Source organism: Acartia tonsa, chromosome 11 (assembly GCF_053477335.1).
Source record: "Acartia tonsa isolate MP-2025a chromosome 11, ASM5347733v1, whole genome shotgun sequence".
In the NCBI taxonomy this organism is placed as follows: domain Eukaryota; kingdom Metazoa; phylum Arthropoda; class Copepoda; order Calanoida; family Acartiidae; genus Acartia; species Acartia tonsa.
In genome coordinates this window covers 9,640,109-9,658,728 of record NC_137270.1, presented here as the reverse complement: position 1 = coordinate 9,658,728, position 18,620 = coordinate 9,640,109, and the positions used below count along the sequence as shown (strand labels likewise).

The 18,620-nt window shown below is 29.6% G+C and overlaps 1 protein-coding gene across 1 annotated transcript in view; it reads left to right on the top strand.

The window, feature by feature from the left end:
* The window catches only part of LOC145331435 (uncharacterized), a 51,462-nt gene extending 40,551 nt beyond the window's left edge, over positions 1-10,911 (top strand). Inside the window, exons 9-10 of the mRNA XM_080176079.1 lie at positions 9,806-9,854; positions 10,349-10,911. Coding sequence (XP_080032205.1) covers positions 9,806-9,854; positions 10,349-10,426 — 127 coding nt within the window. The 3' untranslated portion in view covers positions 10,427-10,911. The remainder of the gene's footprint in view (positions 1-9,805; positions 9,855-10,348) is intronic.
* Positions 10,912-18,620: the final 7,709 nt, after the last annotated feature.

Below are 18,620 nucleotides of genomic sequence, written 5' to 3'. Positions count from 1 at the left end.
GTACGTCCGTCCGTCCGTAACGGATAGCTTTTTTCGCTAATTTAGGCATGTTAGAATTGTCCTATTGCTTTCAAACTTTGCAAGGTGATTCCTGTAGTAGTTAGGTACGATTTTGAAAGCGTAGCAACTCTATAATCATAACCAAAATGTCCGTACGTCCATTTTAAACATGTTGATTTTTTTACTTTTTTAACAACAAATTTTCATGTAATCTAATAATCCGATTGATCTGATTTTTTGTATTCTGATTCCTGGGACAACAAAGTACAATATTATAAGCGAAGCAACTCTATAGTCAAGTCCTAAAAATGTAAGTATGTCCATAAACATTATTCTGTATCAAGAAGTTTTTCAACAAATTTACTTATAATTTTTGCTTTGACTCTTATACATTTATATTCTGATTATTCAGTTCTTACACTATACAAGTATTATGTCCGTTTGCCCTACCGTTTCAGTGCTTCGCTTTTATGGATGTTGTCATTCTTGTTTGGTAGTAAATTAAATGTGTGTAAATAAATGTGTGACTATGAATAGGTTTCAAGGCATATGTTTTATATTCTTTATAGATAAAATTTTGCAATATCTTAGTTCAGTTTAAATGTCATAAAAACAAACAACAAAAGTTTTTTTTTAAATAATTGATCAACCATACTCATAGAACCTTTTAGAGATATATTGTATTCTATTTGAAAAATATTTATATAATTTGATTGTTTGACTAGAAAACCTTTAAAAAGTAATATTTTTAATGTAGTGGCAATTTTTTTAGTTCTTTTCCAAGAGAAAGAAATTATCGTTTAAGTGTTTCTTTGAAATATTAAATGTGAAGTCTAAACCACTTTAATATTTATTTACTTTTACAAGAAATGTTATTTTTTTAAATGTATTTATCAATTTTGGTATTATAATATACTTAAAAAGTTAATAGTTAACTTATCAATTAGCTCCTATAAATCAAAAATACAGCATTTTATAATCTGTTCACAGCTGATATAATAAGAGTAAATAAAAGTTTTCCTACTTCTAATGTTCGCCAAGCACTAATTGTATACTAAATGCTTATACAGGGAAAATTTTAGCTATCCATCTTGGAAAGCAGCCGAGGAATTCACGCTTTCCCTTTCGCTTGTTTATTTCAAACACCCAGACGGACGTATCGATATTTCTAATTATAAAGTAGCTTCTAATACTTTTAAAGTAAAAGAAGTAATGAAAAATAGTTTTTTTTTAGTAAAGAAAAATTACTGTCTATTATTCTCTTCCTCCCTGGATATGCTGAAGAGACAGTGTGCTGAATTGTTTGTTTGTGTTTGCAATATCAATCTGCTGGGTTTACCCCGAAACTTTGAGTGGACCAAACAGCAACGTCCTCCAACATTTACATTTTTCATGTTTAAGGACATTGGTATGGCACCTTACAGACTGTAATAAAGTCAAAGTCATTCTAGGCTTGATTATTACCCTTTTATTTAGCAACTTTTTTTTTGAAGGTATTTATTTACTAAGCAACCTAAGATGGCTCTTCTTTCTCCCCACATCTCTAGATGCTACTGAATTTTCTTCTAATACTTTGCGTCTGCTAAAAGTAGTTATACTATTTTCTAAAGTATATAGGGAGCTCTAAAATGTCATACTTAGGTGTTATTAGTTTCTACTTTATCTGAAATTAGGACAAACCATCTACATACATATATATATGATTATATTGTACAGATATGTGCTTAAGAAGTTAAGAAAATAAATAAATATTTCTCTAACTTATCTTGATATTAATAAATCAAATTAAAGTAATTTAACTTCTTATTAAACAAGGATTATGAAGAGTTATATTTCTCTCTTAGCGTTACGGACGAACTGACAAACAGACAGACAGACAACGTAAATTATAAATAACTTCGCTATTGAAACGTCATAATCATAAGAAGAAAAAGGCAGCCAGAATTTTTAAAAAGATTTTACGGTTAGATAATGATACCAAAAACAGATCATAGTATAGATGTATACACAGATAACTACCTCCCCTCACTTTTTCAATTATCTTTTCTGTCTCTGCTACCAAATTGTTTTCTGCTACTTGGCTGTGTTAATACACACCACACCATTTTCAAAGACCCAATTGAGAGTCGGCACAAGGACAGTGCAATGGGGAGATACGTTATTTAACCCTTTCTCCCACTAGTGTTTTACTCTAATATACCAAAGAAAAAGTAGTTAGGATTAAGAATGTTTATTAATTATGAATATTGAAGAGGCAAAAAGGAAAATGGTAAATCGTATGTGCGTGGTTAATTAATTTAATGTATTTAGAGTTAACTGTTTGTTAGGAATGCAATGGAACACAATACTCCTTAACATAACCTAAACAATTTGAAATATAGACATACGGAATACATACTAGTATAATATTATTAAAGGGAAGTGTGGGTGCATATTATACACCTTTATACTGGTGTATATATTATTAAGGTGAAGAAGATAATATACACATTATACTAGTGTACATATCATTAAGGAGAGGGGTGGGTGCACATTATACACATTATACTAGTGTACATATCATTAAGGAGAGGGGTGGGTGCACATTATACACATTATACTAGTGTACATATCATTAAGGAGAGGTGTGAGTGCATATTATACACATTATACCAGTGTTCATATTATTAAGGAGAGGTGTGGGTGCATATTATACACATTATACTAATATCATTAAGGAGAGGTGTGGGACGTGGGTGCATATTATACACATTATAATAGTGTAAATATTATTAAGAAGAGGTGTGGGTGCATATCATACACATTATACTAGTGTACATATTATTCAGGGAAGGTGTGGGTGCATATTATACACATTATTCTAATATTATTAAGGAGAGGTGTGGGACGTGGGTGCATATTATACACATTACACATTATACTACTGTTCATTTCATTAAATGGAATCTCGCTTAATTTATGCAGCTTAAGATGCGAGAAACTAAATTCCATTGCTCTAACTATAAACAAGGGACAAATTTTCTGTAAAATAAATAATAAAAAAGTTCTTTATGTAGATGCAATAATTGAAAATCTTAATTTTTATTTTGAAATTTTTACTACTCTATAAAAGTTAAAGAGATTTCAACTTTTTTTTCTTATACTTGTCCAAAATCTACTAATTTATATCTCTTGCAAACTTAGCGTTACTAGGATAGGTTAAATGAAGATAAAACCATCTTGCACTCAATTTGAAAATTACGGTATTGTATCCTGTATTTTTAACATAAAACTTGTTTACTATCAAAACTTTGTATTGTTTTTTTTTATCTTAAAGCTTTAAGCGACTCTTTTTAAATATATCCTATCCTATTACGATTTTTTATTCTTTGTCAATATTTTAATTAGAAGACCTTTGTAAATCTTTGTCTCCCCTGAAAATTATATTATTCTGAAAGATAGTCCGCTTTCAGTTTATGTATGTCTCTTAAGCTCTTAGCAAATCGTCAATTTATAACTTTGCACTTTATCTCACTCACTCTCTATCTATCTATTTAAATAGTTTATTCTAAGCTCTAACTATCTATTTTTTACATTATCAATATCTTTATTTATCTGTCTATTTAATATTTATCTGTCTATCTTTTTTTTTAATGTTTTCCATAAAAAGAAATATATCCCAAGAATAATTTATGAATTTTCTGACCTTTTAGGAAATTTGTAAAGTGGATTCAAACTTTGGGAAGGGATAAGTATTTTTAAACACAAATAATAGAACAGGGCAGACAGTAAATTAAACAAACGCAGGAGTGACAAACGTCGGGGTAGACACCTAACCAGACCTAACATTTTTTAAACCATCTTATAGGTTTTATAAAAGACTAACACCTACGGTGGGCTTCTTTGTATATTTATATCTTCACTTAACCTATTTAACCTGTATAGAAATACTTAATTAACTAAACATTGTAGACACTCCTGCGTTTGTCCACTTCGATGTTTGTCACTCCTGCGTTTGTCCTGGAACCTTTCATAACATTATAAATTTGCCGTTTTAAACTAAGGTATTTCTATTTACCCTACAAGCATATTGGGTACTTCAAGATAAATGTTTTTATATTAAAAGGTGTGATTGGAGTATTTAAGTCATATATCATGCATCTCAAATTCTACTGTTCTATTTATTTTTGATAAAACTTATATTTCTACAAGATTGAAACATTGTAATATAATATTCAAAATTTCCAATATCTCTCACTTTACTTTTCACTCAGAAATCAGGGAGGAAGGTATATTTCATTTTGGCTGTTTTTTAAATTGATTAAATATTTTTCATGTGCTCTTCATTTATATGTTTTTAAAGAACTCTAAAACGGCGGTCCACAAGAAAATTATCTATGTATATTGTAGAAAGATTTTGTGTGTGGCATTTTGGATTTCCTACTTTGGAAATGTCGCTTATCTTGGCCATCTTTTTACCACATTTTCAATATTTCTTTAAAAATCTGTTCACGAAATTTTTAGCTGTTAATTAAATGCAAAAGTTTTAATATAAATAACATTCCTAAATCTTAACATTGATAACCATACCCAAAGAATAGAGTATTATATAATTTTGTGGGTTAAAAAGTTAACTTTTGTAAATTCCTTTTGGAGTAAATAACAGTGCAATATACAGGGTGTTTTTTTTAATGGAACAAAAGCATTGCTTAATATAACCCACTTGTCATTGAAAGAAATTAATAATCTATATCTTAAATTCTTCATTGGGTTGGGGAGTTTTGTATAAGAAAAAAATGTTTAGCGATTCTCAACAAATTATGCCTTAAAAACCGGTTTACCCAAAGTAATGGCAAGTTGGTTATATTAAGCAATACTTTTGTTCCATTAAAAAAAAACACCCTGTAGTTGCAAAATTGATGTTTAAATAGTCATTTTTTTTTCTTATACATATTATTCCTGATTTAAAACTGACAGGTAAAAGGAACAGAATCAATATATACATTTTCCTATCATGAATATAGGGATAAGACAATGGAAGAAAAATTAATTTTCTACCCAATTATCTTTATGTTCGTTATGTGTTATTTGGAATGATAAATTTATAATATTGCTGATTTTCTTCATTTATATTTTACTGTATGTTAAATAAATGGCTTGCTTTTACTATGAAAGCACATCCAACTAAGCATATGGAACTAAAGTCATAGCTCATAGTAAAATTGAATAAGACCTTAGGAGGCAAAAATAAATAGATAGTAGGATTAGTTTAAATTAAGGATATACAAAAATTTTATAGATGGAAAATAGATAGATTGCTTAGATAAATTAGATAAAATAAGATGCAATTAAACTTCAGTAAGCTACATTGATAAAATTAAAATTTATTTTTCCTATGGTGGATGGTTAAGTTTAAATCCATTAATGTCAGATAGATAGATTAAATTTAATCTACTTGATATAGATAGATAGAAAGTTTAATTCCACTTTCCGAATTTGAAAACCAATTTGCACTATACCACTTTACTCATAGATAGCAAAAGTAATCCAACAATTCTGCAAAGAAACCTGTTTTTAGAGGTGCTTAATTAAATGAAAAAAAGTGTGTGCAATAAATGTATATATGTATTTATCAGACAATACTTGGCCCAAGGTGTGGAGACCTTTTAGTCTGCTAGCAAATTTATTTCTGATCTTGTCTGTGCTAACACTTCCGAAGCTATTGGTTTTTATTCCAAGACCCGAGTGAATCGTCACAGGGTCCCCTTCACGAGTTAGATATAGCTCGTGCCCCCTCTATTATTTTACTTTGATTTGTGTACAATCTACCAACTGGTTCAACAATCAAGAAAATCTTTCATAAAAGTTGGAACACTAATTTACCCATAGATAGCAAGCAGAGGTTCATTCTTTCATACAAATGAAGAAAATAGCACATTTGGTAATGCTATTAGTTTTAATTGGTATGAAAACGAAGCTAATTTTCTTTTAAATGCAAAATCGTATGTTTGCAAAAAAAAGCCTTAACTTGATTTTAGACATTTAAAATCATCCCTAAGGATTTCAAACCTTGCATGAGCCCTTTTTAACCAATAAAAATATATCACTTTTTTCCTTGAGAAATATCAACACATTAACTTTATTTTCAAATTATAATTATTAGGCCGATTAAGAATAAGTTTTAAACGTAGCACCTCTACAAATATGTCTAAAAAGTACGTCCTCTATTAAGAAAACCTTGTAAAGATCAACATTAAAGTTTTGTTTATTGCTGCGCCATTTATGAACAAAACTGTCCTTGTAAAAAATGTAAAACTGTCATGAAGCATATCTAATTAATTAATTAATACTTTAGAAATAATTCTGCATTAGATATCGTCAGGGAAAGAGATATGGCAACGAATTATATTTTCTGACTTTTTAGTAGCGAAGCTACTCTATAATTCATTTTGTCCGTCAGTCAGTCCGTCCGTCAGTCCGTAACGCTAAGGGGGAAAAGTGATTTTCTTGGCTCATATTCAAGATAGACAGTTGAAATTTTTAGTGAAGATTCCTATGACATATGCCCTTCTAATCTATACATTGTTTTGTCAATCTGTCTAACACTTGGGGTGCTAGATCGATTCCTAGCTTTGCTACTTATGGATGTTGTCATCCTTGTTTTGTTATATTTTCTTCCAAAAATTTAATGCTTTATCTTTAACTAATAGTTAACCATAAAAAAATTTTTGTTTCCTTCATATAGCATGTTTAAATGGATGTAGAATATACAAGGATATTATGACAGGAGAATATTGTCGTCAATTTAGGTTTCAATGTCCACTTTTTATTGGTCGGGCTGTTTATCCAGTAGGAGGGGTAAAGGAGGGGATGTACTATCCAAGTAATAATAAAACCACGCGTACCTTTACCTAAAATTTCCTATTTTCATTCTCCAGTATGACGCAGTATTCATACACAAAATTTCTTTAGAGCCAACAGCCGCATGCGTTTTACGCAATTGTTCAGGTTGTGTTTTATGGATACGTGTCTTTGTCCACTGATACTGCAGTATTTTCATAACTTTACAACTTAGGATATTATTAAAATAATAATTAGATAAAAAAACATTTAAGTGTTTGCCCCACAGGGTTAGGTAATTGGCCCCGCAGGGTTAGAGCCCCCCACAGGGGCTAGAAATAGGAGAAAACCTACTGTGAAAAATACGAAGATCGCCCCTTAAGGTGCGATGTCACGAAAGGGACTATACCCAATTTTTCTTATAACTGTGGGGCTCTATCCCAATGGTGTTCTAGCCCTTGGCGGGGTACTTTAACCTTAACTTAACCTAACCTAACCTAAGACAAGCATCACAAATACGTTTTTATAATAGCCAGATTTTTAAACACGCTAAAGCAATATAGAACTGTTTCTAATTATAAAATATATACGCTACAAGCAACAACGAATACGTCTGCTAAATCCAAAGTTTTAATAGCAATAGTTTTATTGTTAACTTAAACATACAACTAGTTTAACCATTCAACTAGTTGTCAAGGAGTTTACATTTGAAGATCATGATCAGAAACGTTGAAAATGTTACCTACTAATGGAATGTATCTATACCTTTTCCCAATTTTGCACTTATTATCGTTAAACATTCCTTTAAGTGCCACTAGAGACCTCTATGAGCGTAGCCGCTAGTTACTAATATTGTAATGCAACTAATTATTACATTATTTATTTTCTGCTGCAAATCTAAAAGCGCAGTTAATGTTTGCGCAAAAGTTTAACCTGAGGATAAACTAGAAAACTGCGACCTTGAAAAAGAGCTCCCATATTTTGCCGTGTGAAAATTTGTTATTTAAATTTTTTTTGCTTCCTGTAACAGTAGCAAAAGATTTTCTAAAAACATATAAAAAAATAATTTTTAAAAGTTTTCAATTTGATATTTTTAATATTGTTAAATTATAAGACAGACGGAGATCATATGTTTGGACGTAAATATTATTATTAGGATAAGAAATGATTTAATGTTCTGTGCTATTAAAAATTGTTATATGCTAAAGATTTGGTTGTTTGTAATTGCAAGGATCTTCTAATTTTCTTTTAGATGTATGAGCCAAGTATTAGCAAGGCTTATGTATCTGTCGAAAATTGTGTTGTTATGATATCACCATACGTATGTTGTCATAATGTTATCAGAATATTGGGTATCAAAATATTGTTATGGCAATATTATATAATCTATGTCAGCTATTAAAGCCATATTATTACACAATAAAAAGTCAAAGTATTGATTCTACAAAATGACATTTGCATATTAGGTCAGCCATAACCACTTATCATTAACCCCTACATTTGACATAAACAATTAATATTGCTGTATATTTTGATTGGTAATTCCAGCTTGTTATATAGATAATTAAATAATATAACCTCAGAAATGTTGGAATGTTATAATGATATCAGTTTTACAATTTAATCCTCTATTGTAATTTTACTATTTTACTCATGAACTAAAAATGCACAGAGAAGCTTTATAAGAGTTTTGTGCAATGTAGTTCTTCTAATGGAAAGGGATTTGTATACATTAAAGATAAGTGTTATTTCTATTCAATTATTTAAAGAAACAGTAATAGCTTACTAATGAGTACCTTATATATTTATGTTGATTTACATAAAAAGCATTTATTTATGTATTTCATGGATAGAAGAAAAAGGTATAGATGTATGTTTGGGTTCTGTACATTGGGGATTGATAGCAAAAAAAAGGCATTATTATATTCATGTTTTCAACAGAAACATATTGTTTTGAACAAAAATTTAATCTTAAAGTGCACATTTCTCTTTTATATTATTTCTTAGTATAGTAGTCTTGTTAAAGTTATTCAGAATAGTTGTTTCTATCTGTGTATAAACCTAACTAACTAACTTTATAAAAAGTTTTGTCCGCACTAAAGCTAGCAGTCACAGAACTACCAAAAAAGAGAAAATGAAGTATTGTTAATAAATTCTATTGTATATTACTTTCTATACTCTTTTAGACATGGATATGGTTTCCTGAAAATAGTAATTTTAAAACAGAAAAGACTAACATTTTGAATGGAAAACAATTAATGACTATTTTGATTATATGTAATGAGACTAAATAATGGAACTTTAGTAAGAAAACAATATGTTTATATTTAATACAGACAAATTCCAAATTAGCTTATATGAACTCAAAATCCAAACAATCAATATTTTATTTGGAATGATCAAAAAATTATAATTTTACAAGCATTAAATGTGTTGTTTTTATCTATAGCATTTCTGGAAATGCACACTAAACTTATAACTTTCTTGTAGCTTAAAAAAGCAGAGTCAAAGTGGTGCATTAGTATATGATGCTTATTGGTCTATTGACCTCTTATTTCACAGAATACTAGAAAACTTTTTGATTTATTATGCAAACAAGAAAATGTATTTCTTGCACAGTTCCAAAGATAGTAGTCAATGAAAAAAGAATAAAATGGGTTTTTATTTCATACTTTGTGATAATATTGTAACTTCAATCAATTTTTAAAAACAATTTAATTTTTAAATACACTAGGGATACTGTTCTTGAGATGTTAGCTAACTGAAATTTGGGAAAAAGAACACGGATTTGGACAAATAATTTATGATTTTAATATTTATTTCAACCAACTTTCTATATCTCCTTTCTTCGATTATATATCTAAAATATATTCTACTATGGCTGAATATCCATTTTATGGTGAATTTTAAGTTGGAAAAAATTGCTTGATTACAGCCCTGGGTAAAAGTGGCTTAAAATATTATTGATATATAAATTCTATTTTAGGGAGGAGACAATGTATTTTCCTGGGAAGATACAACCAAGAGCATCTCAGGTTTGTTATTTTTTTACACTTTGCAAAAAAATAAACATTTTGTTATGATTGGTTAAACTATAATGAGAAAGTTTAACTTAATGAAAATTAAATTTCTAAAGTTGATATGTTTTAATATCATATATTGGCAATTACTTGTAAAACCTTATTTTAAAAGACAAAAATCAGTCCATAGCTACTAAAAACTTTGCTGAAAAGGAATGAGAATAACAAGTATTTGCTAAATTTATTTGTATTTTAAGATCCAATTTATTTAAATAATTCTAAATTAACTATTTAAGCAATAATCTAGAATATCCTTCAAATATTATTAAAAATTGTTCTATGCTTTAATTTTCAGAAACTTAATCTGTTTGTTATGATAGAATAGTTTTGCTGTTCTGTACCTTTTTTTATTGAAAAAATCAATGCTTTAAATTTTATGACTAATGTGCACTGACAAAAAGAAAAATTTTTAAAGATTATAAAAAATTGTCATCCTTGTTTGTTTTTAGGTATCTGGAACTTCTGCTGGTGAAATTGGCTTCAAACTTCTTATAATTCTTCTTTTTACTGCATTGTCTTTCTCTTAATATAGATATATCATTTAGTCAATTTGATAATAATTTAAAATTTTGAAGAAAAAAAATAATGAAAATTATTTAATTGCAAATGTCTAATTCAGCAAATAAGTAAGTTAAGAAGCCTTTTTAATAGGGCACTTTTTTCTGAGTTATACCCTTTATCTTAATTAAAGTTACCTCGGTAAATTTTAAGTCTAAAACCAAAACTCTAAAACCTTGAATATTGATTTTCTGGCATTTAAATTAAACTTTGGTAAAGTTAAAAATATTTTTATCATCATAAGTGAAAATAATAAAAATTTAAGTTGATTTTTCTTGATAATTTTTTTAATTGAATACAACTTCAGCTGTTCAGGAGTATTCATTTATGATTTGGTCAATTTAAAAGTATTCTTAATACCATTTTGTACGTTTTTAAAAATGTCTTTTTTTAAATTTCGACCCCAAATATATATAAATATTAATGTAATCCAGTCACCAAAAAAACAGGAATAAATCTACATCTGAGCTGGATCTTTAAATCATTTTAGTGGTGAGCCAGATCGGGGTGAGCCAGATCGGGGTGAGCCAACTTCCCACCAATGAGAGCACAGCATTTTATGAAATGCCGCGCTGTCATTGGCTGAAATTCGGCTCACCCCGATCTGGCTCACAACTAAAATGATTTAAAGATCCAGCTCAGATAATAAATATGATTTAAAAAATCAGTGGGATACCCAAATGAACTATTTTGAATTAGAAACTATATATACTGGTGGCTTCGGCTATTGAAACTATTGGATTCTCCCTAAGAAGGCAAAAAGTTAAGTTATTTTTTTAATGGAGGTTCCCTTCTTTGGAAGTATTCGTACTTCTCAAAAAGTTTTGTTTTCTTTTTAAAGCAAATAATTGATATTCTTAATCCCCTTCTTATTATGCCCAAAAGTTAAGCAGTATGAAAAGTTACCAAAGCCTGGATACAAAAAATACCAATAATCTGTCCCCATTGATCTGTCCCTGTTTTTAATCATCTTAATCGCTCGCTAAATGTATGTGTTTTGCCTTCAAATTAATATTGTAAACCTATCCAGCGAGTAAATGACAATGAAAGATAAATAAACTCTCCCTCCATTTTTGTTAATGAAGTGGTAGATTTATTATCCATTGTCTTATCCATGTAAACAAATATAATCATATTCAAAACAAATAAATATGTATTTAATTGAAATTTTCAAATAATTGTATTATTTATAAAAACAACGAAAAATACACAAAATAGGTAAATATTTTTCTCTTTTTTGAAATATGTAAAGCTGTGTACTCGATGTGTTGATTTTATGAACTCAAATTTAAAATTTGTGGAAAGACATTAGTAATAATGATTTTTGAATTTTTAAAAGTGCATGTGGATTTTAAACAAGGATGACAACATCCATAAGTAGCTAGACGCCAAAAATAATTGTAGGATAATTGGAAATCTTAGTTAAAGAACAGAAGTTCTTTAAAAAGTGGAAGAGCAAAAGTAAAAAAAGGATAATACCATACTTAAACTCACTAAACCTTTATATATCAATATATAAATGTCTTTGGTAGCATGACTGACGTATAAGAAAAGTTGTATAATGGATGCTTATACCATTAATGAAATTAATTCGAAAAAAAAATCACGAAACCTATACGTGGTTTTCAGCTGTCGTTTGGGGGCAACACATCGTAAAATTGACGACCTCCCCGTTTGCCCCCCAAAAATTATTTTAGATTTATTTCACTTGTTGGTTATACCTTATACCTGGTATAATGGATGCTTTTTGGTAATGGGTATTTTCAAAAAAAATCTGCCGTCTATCTTTAAAAGCAGCAGAGAAAATCACATTACCCTTACAACGTAAGGACAGACAACGTGAATTATAGAGTAGAATTATTACTAAAAAATATTACAGTATTACACATTGTGATAAAAATTTATGTTTTTAGACCAAATTATCATTATTATTTATTGCTATATAAACAACAAACTTTTATAGAAAATAATAAAAATATGAAAGTAAAATATTTATTTTTATTTTACATTAACTAAGATGACAATATCCATAAAAGCGAAGTTCTAAGGTACGAAAGTATAAAATATTTGCCTTATATCCCTATTATAAATCATTAACAAAAGGAACAAAATCCCAAAAAATCTACATAAACTAAATGTTTTAAAACTGTAACACAATTTCACCATATCTAAACCCACAAATCTCTTACCTTTTGATAGTGTACAATTTTACAGAAGCTTAAGGTTTTAAAAAGTAAAATAAAAATACATAAGGAAGTTTATAAAATTCCCTCCCATTGTATTCTTATTGTGTGTTTGAATAACCATTACTTACAAAGTCTTATATACTACAAATGGAGCTCTATCATCTTCCCTTAAAAATGACATGCAAATTCAGGGCCCAATTTTGTGCGATACATATTTATTTTGTACTTTGTAGAGTTTAATAGAATTTTAAAACATTACTTTAGAAGTAATTTCCTGTTTTGTACTTTTAATATTGTGTTCATCTTCGGTCTTCTGGGTACCTTTCACCATAATAACTTACTTTCGATAAGAAAATCAAGTCAGGTTAGGTTGAATTTATTTAGAAGATTCTTGTAGCTTAAAGGCTCTACATGGTTTATTCAACATTGTATTATGTTATGGGGGAAACGGGCATGTATTTTAAGACCCCTCGAGGTTAGTGTTGGAGCTACCAGGGGTAGAATATTGAATAAGAGGTGTATCCGTATCCGGCTATCAATAATACAATAGAAACATTATTTTAGAGTAAATATATACATGTTGTTAGGTTTCTTTTAAAGTGCCTTACTACCCCACCCTCCTAAATTTAAAAACATTAAAAAAGTTTTGTATCAAATCTCCCTGATTTTGCCAGTGGTTGAACACCTCCCTCAACCATCTCCACGCCTCTGGTGTTTTAATAAGTTTGTGGTCTTTCTAAAACTTTTTCGTCTGCTATCACGCGAACAATAAAAGAAGAATAGAATTGAACCTTTTTCAATAAATAAAAACATTTTAGTCAAAGTATACAAAAAAAGGGACAAACATATTAGTTTAAAAACTAAATATTTTTATGTTTTTTTATGAAAATAAGACAGTTATGTTGAAAAATTAGCAATAATAGTAGCTGTTGGTGGGGGGGGGGGGGGCGGGGTCTCACTCCCTCTATAAATATTTTTTAAGGGTTGCGTTTATTCTTTGTAAGAGAGGTATTATCTTCTTTTTAATAGCCTTAAACCGGCCTCGAACTAAGCTTCCCTGAAAATGGTAGCTGGATGGGAGGGTTTTCAATTTAGTTTAAAAAGGTAATGTAAAAAAACATCGGTCATGCGGTAAGTTATAAACACGCAGACACAAAGACCTGATACTTTTATCCTTTGAAATCTTTATTTTACATTTATACTTTTACCCCTGAGTTTTAAGATATTTAACATAAATTTCTGTTTTACCATCGACATTTCTGTCAATTCTATTCTACCTTTTAAAACCTAAGTGTTAAAAAAAATAACAAAATAATATATTTTTATGAAATAAACGTAGATATTGTTTTTTAAAATAACAATGATGACAACTTCCATAAATGCGAAGCTCAAAATTAGATACTCGTAAAGTGTCAGTAATTTAATGGCCATTTCGTACATCCAGTAGGAAGGGAAGGGGATGAGGGGATCGTTATTTTAGCCCACAGCAAGCTAATTTAGATTGATATTTCCACTGTCATTTATTAATCCGTTCATTCATCCAATTGGAGGGAAAGAGTCGGAGGGATCATTATTTCAGCCCGCTACAAGTTTCACTTTATTTGAGTACATGATAATCTGGTGTAAGAGATCCAAGTAATAATAAATTTATTTGAATTGTAGAATAGTTGTGCTGCTAAATAGCTAGACAGACAAAGCTGAGACAAATCCGACATTCTATTGGCTTAATCTTATACAATCACACAAAATATGGAGAGAGAAAAAAACATTTATGGAAATGATAAAAAAAAATTGAAAGCTTTTAAGATATTCTATAACATAAAGTAGTAAGGTTTTTGTTTAAAACTAAAGTTTTCGAGAGATACTCAACTGATTTAATACTACATTTTAGAGATGCTTCACATAGGTCCCAGGATGTGTTAAGGCTATTTTATTTTTAGAATAAAGTCTTATTGTTAATTTAAGCATGTTAGTATTGTCCTATCGCTTCAACCTCTGTCCTATGATTTGTACAAGAGCTATGTACGAGTAAGAAAATCAGAAAAGTCAGAATGTCCATTGAAAACATGTTGATTTTTAACTTTTTTGACAACAATTTTTTAAGGGCATAATGATTCTATTCTTCTGATTTTTGGAAAAATGATTCCTTGAAACAAGGTACAATACTTTACTTGAAGCATCTCTATAATCAAATCCAAAATATGTAAGTATGTCTTTAAACAATTATCTTGTATTTACGCAATTTTGTAACAAATCTACAAACAATTAATGTTAGTTTGTACTGCCGGTTCAGAGTTTTGCTTATATGGATCTTTTCACCCTTGTTCCTTCTTATATCAAACAATGTATATATTGACTGTTTAGTATATAAATAAATGTATTCATAATTTTATAACAACAACTTATGAATAAAGACTAAAAATAATTAATGAAAAAAGCTATTGAAAAAAATTGAGGTTCATTGAATAGTTTTCAATAGCTTAATATAACCTCGCTATGAAATTAATCATTATAAACATTTTAGGAAGGGAGGGGTCATTATAATAAAAATTATTTAATTAACACATTTGTTGAATGAAACTTTTGATAAATCTTTATTGGTTGTTTCAACTGTCAAAACTGTTTTACAAAGAATTTAAAATTTCCATAAGGGGTAATTTTGTCATCATCATTGGGGATGTAAATCAATTTATTGATCATTAAACTCCCTGTAATAATTGTCAAACATTATTATAGTAAAAAGTCTATGTATTTCATGTAAAATAAAGTTTTTAAAACTTTTTTAAGTTACTGTTCATTTTTAAATACCACTTTTGATTAAAAATATGTTTAGATTTTTCTTTGAGAAACTGAACTCTTTGGTGTTGTAATTTGAAGCCGTAACTTTGATTTCCTCTTCTTTTAAATCTAGAGAAAAAATAGATCAATCATATCATGATGATTTGTTTAAATTAAAGAATAGTTATTTCCCGCATCGTATTATAAACAGCTTTCCGTGGATATAAAGTGTAGAATTATAAGATTAAAACCAGTTTTTTAGCCCCAAGATACCAAAGGCACGGGTACAATTACATTTCCGTAGAAAACTGGATATAATACGATGCTAGATATAGTTTTTTTTTGTATGGATGAGAACCGGTTCTAATTCACCGAGATAAGTTCTACTTTTTTTTCCTGGAAGACGAATCAAGGTTTGCTGGTGTCCTGTAGCCAACTGGTTGGTGGAGGTAGTATTGAGTAAAAAACAGGGATCTAACGGGATAAGTCAATGGCCGATAAATGTACATCCTCAATGATGATACACAAAATTACCCTTTTGTAGAGTAAAATTAGTGGTTTAAACGTTTAAACACTCAACTTAAAAAACTACCAATCAAAATTTACTTGAGCCCCCAAAGTTGTTAAGCCAATGAATAAGAAAACGTTATTATAAAACTTTGGAAACTAGTATAATTAACAGCTCATTGTCCCCTAGCTCTCTCTCTCTGCTAAAAAGTCATCCAAACATAGCCTTCTTTCTTTTATTTTTACATTGACAAACAACCCACTAAAGAAATTCATCTTATGGTGTTACAAATTCTACTACCTCTAATATACCTAGTGGAGGGGCGTGCAAAGGTTTATGTTAGGTAGGCACCCGATAATCGAGGGGGTGTATTTGGGTGTGAGCATTAGTGGGGTGTAATACAGACAAGAAGAGGGATGTTATTATTATAATAATCAAATTAAAAGTCATGAGGAGTGTAGAGTGGTGTAGGGAGGGCGGATAAAAACCTGAGGGGTATGTATTTGTATGTATCAACCCCCACTCTCATAATTTTGCCCAGAGATGGGTTTTTGAAAGATGAATGCCGCGTTTTTTCAATTCGCGAAATTTAAACAGAGTAAACAACTATTTATACAACTATTTATTTAATCTTTTTAGAGCTGTATTAGACATTGTACAAATGGCTAAAATAATAATTTTAAAATTTTGAATTCTTAAGTTGTATACTCTGTTGAAATCCTATCGTCTTCGTTCAATCAATCAATGTCTAAAAAATCTTTCAAAAACCCATCTCAGGTGTTGGATACACAACCTCCAAACCTCACTTCTGTACGCCTCTAATCAGTGTCTATATCCATTCTCATATTTCAGTTAATTTTCATTGAAGTAAGGTTTAACAATAGTAGTAGTTTTAAGTGCTGTTATGATCTTCAAAAGAAAAGATATTTAATCATTTATTTTATTTTCATGGAAGCGTCCGATAGAGAGGTGTAATTTAAACACCCTATGACAATTATAACACCCTTAACCAAAAATTATATAGGCGTGTAAACAGGGACTGGAGGTAAAGGTTGCCCCCTCCCCCCCCCCCTCCTCTCTCAAGAAAAATGTAGACGTCCTTGTCTAGTGAGTAGATTCGCTAACTAAAGAATGAACTTTGAGATGATTTAATCATAATTTTGGTTTTTCCAATTAAAGCCGTAAAATTTGTCCACAGTAAGATTCATAGTAAAGGCAAAAAAAATCATTATTGAGACAAAAATACATTATTTTGCAGGGCTCGGCACTGACAGCCACGCTTTAACCGCGAAGCAACCTCAAATTTAATCCATTTGGATGTTATAAAAATATTTGTGAAAAGAGTGGTTGCCATATTTCGGTCAGGTTTAGTCTTTCAGCTGATGTTAAAAAGTGTAAGAGGTTGATTTACCTAATGCTTACAAGTGGCTGACGCGCTGCTGCCGAGCCATGATTTTTTTTTTGTATCTACAGAACATTATATATTATATAAATGGAAAAAAGAACAAAAATCTGATTTAACTTTTAGAAACTTTTTGTTTAACCCTTTGCGAGAAATTTAACTCTGCAGAGCGATAGAGAGTGAACCTTAGGTTGTATAAGGGTCGAGCTTTGACGTGTAATGCAAGTTAAGGCTCACTACGGGCGGATCTCCTTCCTACCCCTATCTAGACCTTACCTAAATTAAGCATCAAAAATCATTTTTTGATATATTTTTTTAAGTTGTTGATTTTTACGGGTTGACAATAGTTTTAGGAGAAATATTTTTCCGATACCCTATCCCTACTCCTTTGGTTTAGTTAAGTCATTCAATGATAAATGGGTTGTTTCAGAATACAGCCAATTTTATTTTTTCCTCAAAAATATACTTTTTAAAACTTTAAACTCCACAAAAATATTCTATTTTAACATTTAGAATGATTCTTTCTTGATCGCATTGACTAACAAACGAATCGCCAGAGATTATAAATTTAAGGAAATTTCTGCTACTTGAAAATCTACATTTTTGTATGTTAGTCGGTATTAGTTAGTTTTACTTTTGACCTCATCCGTAATTAAAAATGGAATTAAAAATAGTCTACAGAGATAGGACATTGGCCATTAAATTATCACTCCCCATTCAACATTCGAACCCTTAAATAACAAGAAATTAACAGTATTTCTGCTACTTTAATCTGTTTAAAATGTACAGTTTTGGTTGCAGGACGTTAGTAGTAAGTTAGGGCCTCATCCGTAATAGGCATTAAAAATGGAATTTAAAACAAGTCTACAGGGATAGGACATTGACCATAAAATTATCACTCCCCATTCAACAATCGAACCCTTAGATAACAAGAAATTATGAGTATTTCTGCTACTTTAATCTATTTTAAAATGTACAGTTTTGTATGTTAGCCGTTAGTAGTAAGTTTGGGCCTCATCCGTAATAGGCATTAAAAATGGAATTTAAAACATGTCTACAGGGAAAGAACATTGGCTATTAAATTATCGTTTCCATTTTTATTTGCCTTTGGTATCCACTGTTAAAAATAATTTTTTTATTTAGTATCAATTGATACTCTGGAGAGTATTGGACCCGTAAGTACCCTACAACTATATAATTAATATATAACACTATGTAATACTATATAACACAATAATTATTACTATACAGAACCCATACATTTTTTAGTATCGATTGATATGCTCTAG